We start from the raw sequence: 10,276 nt of genomic DNA, 5'->3' as shown, positions 1-10,276 counted from the left end.
ATTGTAACCTTTGGTAATCAACTACATTTTCCCCATACATAGAAATTTTTGAAACTTTATTTAAAAAAAACCTAAACCATAATTCACCACTTTATGCACTTCTTGACAAAAAAAATGAGAAGTGTTCTAATATAGACAATGGGTTGTGTCTCATATTATTTGTTATATTTTTATTATTCATTATTTTCACTTGACTTGCATAAATAATTTTGTTCGAAGAACATTTATATGCAGTTGTACTTCACAGCACTTAACTTGCAATTTGCAATTTCTAGTTCTAATAAATAAAGTTAATGGTAATAATATTATTACTGACCGTTTGACCGTTTCATTTTAGGTCCTCGTGGTAGAGATGGTAATAGTGGTGAAGTAGGAGAAACCGGTGTACCAGGCATTGATGGAGCACCAGGCCCTCAAGGAGAGAGAGGCATACCTGGTGAAAAAGGTGATAATGGCACTCCAGGGTTGCCTGGTTTACGTGGTCCTCCAGGCCCTCGTGGAGCCCCAGGCGCTGAAGGTAAGCATTTTATAATAATTTGTGTTTAGGTAGAACATAAGAGGCTAGCAATATCAAAACAATTGTATATTTTTTTCAGTATGCAACCCAGCAATAAACATTATCAATTAAATTACAGTAAAACAAAACGTTTTAGGTTTAGTCAACTTTACAAATGATCTTTGCTCTCAATGTCATCATCATCATCATAGACCAAATAATAACGTTCAAAGAAAAATGTGATTCTGTACATTTTTCTCAAGTGATAATTATGCATGTGCAAAATTATGTTTGTTGTATTTATTAATAGTTGAATTATTCCTTTCAATTTCTGCCATATTAATCGCTATATTAGTTAATTTAGTTCATTATAACCTCAACAACCTGCCAACACAATTCAACGAAATGAGTGCACATGCTTTTAGAAACCGGATGGGTGACCAGGGTCATGTCGAATTTTTTTAAAGAGCGTTGGGGTCAAAAAAGGCCAGATGAGCGCAAAGTGCATGTAAACAACATGATCTAAAACTAGAAAGAACATGATAAAATGGCCCACATTAACCTACAGATGTTTTTTTTTAAACAGAGAATGCTAGCGATTACAATGCTTTTGACTTATTAAAGGTAAATTTAAATTTAGGCTAGGCTAGCATGGCAGGCCATGCTGCTGAATCATTGGTTTTTGTGTGAACATTCATACCTTACCAAAGGCGGTCAATAGCAGAAGATAGCTAGCTAGTGGAAATTGACAAATTTTTCTGTTTACCAAGTTGGTACCAAGGGGTACATAAAATGGCCATTTTACCGTACACTTTTACTGTACATTTTACTATGCATCGGAGAAGGCGGTTTAGCGCAGCAGTTTTCATTCTGGTTTTTGAACCTGAGGTTAGAAGTTCGAACCATACGCTGACCAATCTCAGCTAGCTATGTTTACATACCTCAGCTGGCGTCGTTGACAGGCTGTGAAGTTGCTCTCGCTAGGTGCAAGCATTTCAAGGTATATAAGATATACCAGCGTAGAACCAAATATATTCATAATTAATATATCCCAAATGCTGCTCATCTTTGGAACAACTTACCTGGTGAAATTTCATAATTCTAATATTTCTGAACATGCTTTTAATATTCAACTTTATATATTTTTTAATTATTTTTAAAATGTATGTTTTTAATGTAGAAAATGTTTGTAGTTTGTCAAAACTTTTTTTTGTGTGCTTTGTCATTGTTGTTTGTTAGGGCTCACAACTCTGTATAGGTGTTTTGCATCTGTTAGGTTTCTCTTTCCCTTCATAAAAGTAACCCCTTTACCTAGAAATGGCTTTCGGGCTTTGTTTGGTGTGGATTAAATTTTTTTAAATACATATATTTTGCAGGAAATGAGGGAGTGAAAGGTGATAGAGGGGTCAGAGGTCAGGATGGAGGGCCAGGACTTCAAGGACAGCCAGGTGAGAAAGGTGTGAAGGGAATGATTGGCATACCAGGTGCAACTGGGTTAAATGGCTCACCGGTAAGTTCCATTATTTTATATTAACTGTGAGCTTGACATTGCAAATCATAATTATATTTTTTTTATGCTGACAATCATTTATCAATGTACTGTATCATATCAGGTTTGCCATCCCAAAACCAGATGTGCTCTCACTAAATATTAACTGAGTAATTAGCATAAGAATGTGGCATTATTGTATGCCATAATAAGCTTTAAAATTATAGGTCATTCACTGGAATCAACTTACTAATTGCCAAAGTTAGGAGTAAAAGTATTACAGCTTCTCTGTACTAAAGTATATAATAATTTATTGCCACATTCTTATGCTAATTACTCCATCTAACAATCAGCAATAGTACACTGGTGTGACGATGGTGATAGTGTTAATGATGATGATTTGTTAGTCTTCACATACGTTTTATAATTATCCTCTGTAAAATATTTTAGCCTAAATTAAAATTTAACCTTTAACATTGTATTTTTAACTCAATTTAGGGACTTAATGGTGTAAATGGAAATCCAGGTGGGCCCGGTGAAAAAGGTGAGCCCGGTTTTGGACGTCCGGGACAGAAAGGAGAGCGAGGTCCACGTGGACAAAAAGGTAAATTTGAAAAATCTGGAATGTACATGTTCTGTATTTCACAAAAAGTAGTGCCACTTCAAACCCAATGCTAAAAATGTATTCACGCACAATTATGAACATGGCGCACCTTCAAAAGAGCGTGCACAGCATATATGCTTGAAATTCTCTCAACATATGCGCATGAATGATGGAAATATAGGTGGCCTTGTTTTAGCGCATTTCACCATCAATGTGCAAATGTATCGGTGGTGAAGGCATTGAGATTGCCAAATTGCTAGTATTGTAATTTAAATAATAAACACTTACCTTGGATTCGGATTTGCATTGATCTCATTTTCATATCGTGATTTCAGGTGCTCCAGGACGTAATGGTGGAAGTGGGGTTAAAGGTGATAAAGGTGATGCCGGGATCCCAGGTACTCCAGGCAGTGAAGGCCCAATGGGTCCAATTGGACCTACGGGGACTAAAGGAGCACGAGGCCCCTCGGGAGAAGATGGAGCAGAAGGTGAGAAAGGTGAAAAAGGTCTGCGAGGACTGCTTGGAAGACCAGGTAGAGATGGAAATCCTGGGCTTGATGGGAGACCAGGCAGTAAAGGACAACCTGGAAGAATTGGACCTGAGGGAAGAGATGGCATTGATGGAGTACCAGGACCAAGAGGACAGAAAGGTTTCCCTGGGCAACGTGGAGAGAAGGGTAGACCTGGATTAGATGCATTACCATGCTCAGCACAAAAGGGTGATAAAGGCGAACGAGGCCCAAATGGTCAAAACGGTATGATTTTTTTTTTTTTTTTTTAATTGATGATTGTGATGATGATGATGGGGGTGGTGGTGGCAGTAGTAGTAGCAGTGGTGAGACAGCTGTAAATAAAACACCAGCCTATCTTTCAAGTGGCCCTTTATCTTTTCTATAACTCATGAGGCTATTTTCCTAAACTATACCTATCCAGTTCACCACCTATGTATATGGCTTACAGTCCATCAAATTATGCTTTTTAGTTTTTACAAATTTAAATTAAATGAGTCAAATCTTCCTTCAGGAAATAATTCAATTAATATTTTAGAACACTTCTAGTAATATATATTATTTTAACACTATAATACATTTCTTTAGATTTACATGGGAATACAGATATACTGTAAGTTTAAAACTGGTACTTTCAAAACTGGCAGCTAACAAAACGTAAATAAAGATTAAATTAAAATAGACATCTGCATACAAAAATTAACAAACAGAATTCTTCTTATTGATATTATTAATTATAAACATGCCTACGGTATATAAAACATGAATGTGTACAAAGCTACGATATAAAAATAATACAAATTTGTAATATCTTGAACAAGAATTAACTAGCATTGTTTTTATTGGTTTGTTTGACCTTAGGAAACCCTGGACCAAAAGGCTCAGATGGTCTTATTGGTCTACCAGGAGACATTGGCCAGAAGGGTGAAGTTGGCCGCCCAGGCATTGGAATTAAGGGAGACACAGGTTCAAGAGGTGTTCCGGTAGGTAGTGACAGTAGATTCTAGCCACATACAAGCGTTATTTGTACACGGCAACACTTTTTTAATGAGTTGTGTGCGTATAAAAAGCTTGTGTCACAAACGCCTGTGACTGTACTTTGGTTTGATGAATTTGATATACACAAATGAAAAAAAAAACAAAAAACAAGAAAATACATACACTAAGAGCCACAGACTCAAATGTTTACGCAGTTATAAACTTTTTCAAACCAATAATTATGCAATTTACTATGCAAACTATAGCACCAATATCGACGGCAGGATGCAATATTCAGTGGCACTATGACGATGGCATTACTCAATGTGCACATTTACTACTGAGGGTAATTAACAACGCTTGTAAGATTATAAAAAAAAATTTTTTTAAAACAAACAATTTACATGTGTGTCAATAAACCACTAGAATCCTGCTGTTAGGTATAAATCCTACCAAGACAGTGATATCCCAACATATATGAAACATCCAAATAACACCTTGAAATTTCTGGGAAAAAATATCATGTTGGTATGCCAGAATACCTTGGCGATATATGGCTGTCTCGCCATGGTCCCAAACTTTTTGTGGAGTGTTTATGATGTTGGTCTACCAAACAATGTTGATCATTTTGATGTTTTGATGCTTTATAATGGTGCTCTAAGTATACAATGCTTAGCATGTGGTTGTAAAAAAAAATTAAATTTAAATGAATTTGGGATTAAAAGGCAGAACATAGCCATCAAACCACTGCTCCACACCGTTATCATCAGTGAATAACCTTAAATATGCAGCCTTTGCCAACAGTTCAATTTCAGTCTACTTGAATGTATACTTCTAAAATACTGACAATAATGTTTATCTTAACTGTTATGGCTATGTTTTATGGCTTACGTTAAGCCCGGCTTAACTTTGTCGGGTGTTTCAGACTAGCAGGATTAGGCAGCCATGAGAATTTGCATATTCATGAACCGTAACCAGGGAACGAGTTTCGCAACATTGTGCACGAAACGTACGCTCACTCAAAGCATACGTAATTGAATGCTGATTGGTCATTTTTTTACATGAGGCCAAAGTGACAGACCCCCCCCCCCCCAGTGATTAAGGACCGGCTTAGAAAAGTTAAAAAAGGCAGGTGGAGAAACCTGGTGAGTTAAGCCGGGGTTTATCCACCTCTAGAGTCTGAAATAGGCCTATGAGCTGTCAGTGGCACTGTTTGCATTCTTTGTATTTGTAATTAGGGTACATCTGGTAGTGTTGGAGATAAGGGAGACAAGGGAGTGGAAGGTCCCAGAGGAAACCCAGGCTTTCCATGTAGCAAGGGAGAACCTGGAGCACCGGGTCCAAGTGGTCCTCCTGGGCAACTTGGACGTCGAGGAAATCCAGGACAAGAAGGACCAAGAGGAAATCCAGGTGAGTCTGCATGAGTAGCAATAATAAACAAGGAACTAAACAAGATGACAAGAAATGATTGATTGATTTTATTCGATGCTCAACGTACACATACAAGATAAAAAATGATTTGTGAATGTAATGTCCATCAGGAACACTCATTAGGCCAGAGACTAGCCCATTTCCAATGGGGTCCAAAATTGCACATTAAATTGATTACAGGTAAATAAAAATATGATTATATAAATATGTGAAGTCTCACCACAAAATGAGTCTCATAGTTAGAGAATTAAAAATTTTGGATAGATCACATTATAAGCTTTAATTTGGTTCTTGAATGGTTTTCCTAGGATAAGTAGATCCAGAGATGTGAGCATTTAAACTTTAGGTGTATGAGAACCACATTTTGAGAAAATCGGCCTCAAAGATAAACTAACCTGTACAAACAATAGGACTAGAATTACAGAACATGTGCAGAGAACACACGTAAAAAGTATACATTCATAAAATATAAGTATCAAGTTATTTAAAATCATTAAAATAAAAATTTTGTAAAAATGTTGAGTTTGACCTATTTTGGCGAATATCTTAATATGATCACCAACGATGCATTGCATTTCGTGGTGAAACCTCACATATGACCTGCTGTACATCTAAAGTACAGATACTGAGTTATATGTAAAATTCTAGTTTTAGAAGTGTCCGTAGAACATTGTACCCAGTAAAATGATAAACAAGAACAATTGCAATTTAGTACTTTTTTGTATTTTATATATATATATATAAGATGTGTATAAGAGACAGACATTGCCACGATCAGACCAGTGTTGGAATATTGCTGTACTGTTTGGGGGACTTGTTTGATGTATTTATAAATAATTAATGAAATACTTTTATCTTAATTTTCAGGTATTAAAGGAATCAAGGGAAACACTGGTTTCCCAGGTCCTATAGGAGTCCGTGGTCTAACTGGAGATCCTGGTCCTCCAGGTACCTCTGGATTGCCTGGACAAAAGGGAGAAACTGGGTTCAGTGGGTTACGTGGACCACCAGGACAAACTGGGCTAAAGGGAGACAAAGGAAGTGCAGGATTCCCTGGTAAGTGTACTATTATTTTTTTAAACATCATTCACTCATTTTTTTTTTTTCAGTTTTATCACATTTCCTTAATTTTTGATTTCCGTAGATGACCTTATAAAAAGTTGAATAGCTTGGTGGTTAAGCTGCTTGCCTTCCAATCCCAAGGTCTTGGGTTCAGTTCCTGTCACGTAAACAGGATTTTTTTTGTTTCATGACAAACAACTGCACTCCCTAAACCAAATAATGAGACTTAGTCTATGAAGAGCATCTTGTGTATATGTTTGTCTTGTGACAGGATTGCCACTTTGAAGAGTGATTAAATTCACTGTTTGTCATATCCTTGGCCCTAGTGCCTGAAGCTGAATAAATTAAATAATGATGTATCAGTCTTTATTGGTAGACTGTCTTATAATCTTATTATATCACTATATTTGCATTTCATATAGAAATTAAAGTAAATTGCTTTACTTGTCCAATTCCAAATACGTATTGAAATTGGAAATTTTTTGACTGGGGACCCGCAGCAGCCCCAGTACTGACATCGCCCAACATGATGCGAGGGTTATTCAAGGAGCAGGGCAATCTGACTTAAATTAAAACCCAACACTGCCAGGGTTTGAACCGGAATCTACAGCGCAAGAAGTTGCAAAATTATCTCTTGGTCAAACACTGAGCTCAGAAATTTAAAGAATGAAAATACAAAAACAGTAATCAGTAATCATTTATGATAATCTTTTAAACCTTTTGTATAATTTGTAATTCAGGTTCAAGAGGACCTATAGGCCTTGAAGGGATCAAGGGTTCACAAGGACGTGATGGACAACCTGGCCCAGGAGCCCCACCTGCCGGATTCTACTTGACGAGGCATAGTCAGACCATCCAGGTGCCCACGTGTCCAGCTGGTACCACCAAGATGTGGGATGGTTACAGCTTCTTGTATGCACAGGGAAATGAACGCGCCCATGGCCAAGATTTAGGTTGGTAATCTACTGCTTTTCTTGTTAGCTTGGGGTGCTCTCTTTATTGAAGATTGACACCATTGAGAGCAGCTTAAAAACTGGTGGTAGCCACTGTGTGTGCACTAAACTGTGGGGATGACTTGGTTCAATTCCCATCGCTGCTCTCCTTGTATTTCAGTTAGTATAGCACATTTCAGATGAGATGTTTAAGCTGTTGATCCTGTGTGCATTTTATGGCCTATGTGCACGTTAATAAACGCAGTACACTCTTCTGAAAAGAGGGATTGTCTTCCGGTGTACTGCCCAGTCACCGCCAGAAGGACCCCACTGGAAATAAGTCGTCTTTAAGTGCTAATAATTCCTACAATTCTGAATGCTGTCCATCCACACATTGTTATCTGTTGTCCATGGATCCCATCGGTTTAACATGGACGAAACAAATTGCAAAACAAGCTAAAATGCTTTGTTGCATATTCCATTTATCTCTATTGTATTGCCTTTGTCCATTCGGTAAACTATAAATTTAAATAAAAAACTTCTGTAAATAAGTTTAAACGTAATATGATATAAGCTCTAAGCACTACACAGCCAATGAATTACGGACTGACAGCAACTTTGACTATTCAGCCTATAGCTTAAAATTGGTACCAGCCTACACATGCATTAACTACCAAATTAATAGATAAAATATTAAACATTACCTGGATTGGGGAAACAATAGCCAAACAGGAAAGTTAAAACTCACTGCACATGCCAATGCAGATACAACTGCCTTGCACTGTGCAACACACTGCTACACTAGCCAAGTATACATTGGCAAGTCAGCTAACAAAAACACAGTAACAATGACTAACTGATTTGCATATGCAGGTGGGCTCATCATTCACCAAACAAACTTTCTGTGCTTGGATATAGAATTCAGAATTAAACTAGAATAAATACAATATTGCATAATGTGGACATGAATGTGAATATTTCCACAATCAGTGTGTTTATTCACAATTCTGTTGTTTACAATACCTTGTGCTACTATAATTTGGTTTTGTAGTAAAGTTAAATTCAAATACAGTACATACTGATTAAGGTTTATATTTTGTTATTGTTTTTAACACTTATTATTTATTTGTGTATTTACAGGTCAACCAGGCTCTTGCCTTAGGAGATTTAGTACAATGCCATTCTTGTTCTGTAACATCCAAAACACCTGTAACTTTGCCAACCGTAATGACTACTCCTATTGGCTCTCAACCAACCAACCCATGCCTATGGATATGGCCCCCATCAAAGCTAATGCCATGCGTCCATTCGTAAGCCGTTGCAGTGTATGCGAGGCCACAGCTCAAACGTTAGCGGTGCACAGTCAAACAGTTGCTGTACCTGATTGTCCAGCCGGCTGGAGAGAACTCTGGATTGGTTATAGTTTTGTTATGGTATGTATGAACTTTGGTATCTAGAAATATAGATGATAGATACATATAGAGTAAGTGGAAAAAAGGAAGGACAGGTAAGGGGAAAAATGAGGTTGGATATTCTCAATAATTCTACATCTTTTATTTTGTTTTTTGTTTTTTTTTTCTTCAGCATACTGGCGCAGGAGCTGAAGGTTCTGGACAATCGCTGGCATCTCCCGGCTCCTGCTTAGAAGAATTCCGCCCATCACCATTTATTGAATGCCACGGTGATGGCAAATGCAACTACTATGCCACAACATACAGTTTCTGGCTGGCCACCATCGACCGCAATGGACAGTTCACTAAGCCAAGCTCTGAGACCCTTAAACAAAACCAAGTAGAGCGTGTTGGTAGATGTAAAGTGTGCAGCAGAGACCCATTAACAACATAATCAGGGCTTTCTCATTTATCGTGCTCCTGATAAAATCCAAACTGTTGTATATCAAACTTATTAAATTCAGTATTCAGGTTTTTTTTATAGCAAACTTCCTGTGACAAACAATTTTTTAATGTTTATTATCATTATGTCAAAAGCGATTAACTTGTACAGGTATATATTTATATATTCTTAATATTTCGGATCATTCTATCAACAACAAAGTTGTACTTCATTTGAATAATTTTTTTGGCATGTTGAATTTGTGTCTATCATAATAGTGGTAGGCATATCTGAACTTGTAGGGGATAGCTATGTATCTTTTGTAGGGGTGTAGATATGCACCCCTGTAGGTGTAGCTCCGTATGAGTGTTGCAGGAGTGGTAATGACTTCCACCGTGGAGACAGTAATTGGAATAGCTAGTCTCCTTAACGGTAATGACTACCACCCTTATGGGAACAAGTGACATTTACTTAAGATGGTGACTTGCCCTTATGGTGACAATATACAAAAGGGGAATTTCCTGTAATAGAAGCAAGCCACATTTTCCTTGTGGTGAGGACAACGTTGACTCTTCAGTCCTCCAATTGTCTAATGTAAAGTTGCAATGTCTCTTCTTTAGACACTCAGCTTGTCATTATGGTTTTTATTTTTAAGTATGTTTAACTGTACAAAACATTTGATTATTGTAAGCTGTAAATTTGGAAACAGAAGTAAACAATTTCAGAATTCAACTTCGTTAAGACTCAAATGCTGCAGTTTTCAGAAAATACTCAATTCATTAAAACCAAATTTTATTTATCACGTTTGCATTTTGTTAATATACTCATTTTTATATCTCTTGTTTATAGGTAAACCAACATTAATTGTACTTAGTGTTTAGACAGTTTTTTGTCAAATAGTATTTTTGTAGACAAATTGGTATATGTTAGTGACATATACCT

At 36.9% G+C, this 10,276-nt stretch overlaps 1 protein-coding gene across 1 annotated transcript in view; it reads left to right on the top strand.

Annotated features, from left to right (window-relative positions):
• LOC117109317 (collagen alpha-1(I) chain-like) overlaps positions 1-9,876 on the top strand; it is a gene marked incomplete in the record, with an annotated part of 62,003 nt that extends 52,127 nt beyond the window's left edge. Inside the window, 10 exon segments of the mRNA XM_033251589.1 lie at positions 338-517; positions 1,873-2,006; positions 2,484-2,589; positions 2,925-3,344; positions 3,960-4,081; positions 5,315-5,486; positions 6,375-6,563; positions 7,310-7,522; positions 8,642-8,934; positions 9,086-9,876. Of these exon segments, the coding sequence (XP_033107480.1) occupies positions 338-517; positions 1,873-2,006; positions 2,484-2,589; positions 2,925-3,344; positions 3,960-4,081; positions 5,315-5,486; positions 6,375-6,563; positions 7,310-7,522; positions 8,642-8,934; positions 9,086-9,346 (2,090 nt within the window).
• Positions 9,877-10,276: the final 400 nt, after the last annotated feature.

This window comes from Anneissia japonica, unplaced genomic scaffold, assembly GCF_011630105.1.
Source record: "Anneissia japonica isolate Jap-2015-1 unplaced genomic scaffold, ASM1163010v1 scaffold287761_len698747_cov189, whole genome shotgun sequence".
Classification (NCBI taxonomy): domain Eukaryota; kingdom Metazoa; phylum Echinodermata; class Crinoidea; order Comatulida; family Comatulidae; genus Anneissia; species Anneissia japonica.
The sequence above is the reverse complement of the archived record's forward strand: the minus strand, read 5'-3'. Positions and strand labels throughout refer to the sequence as shown.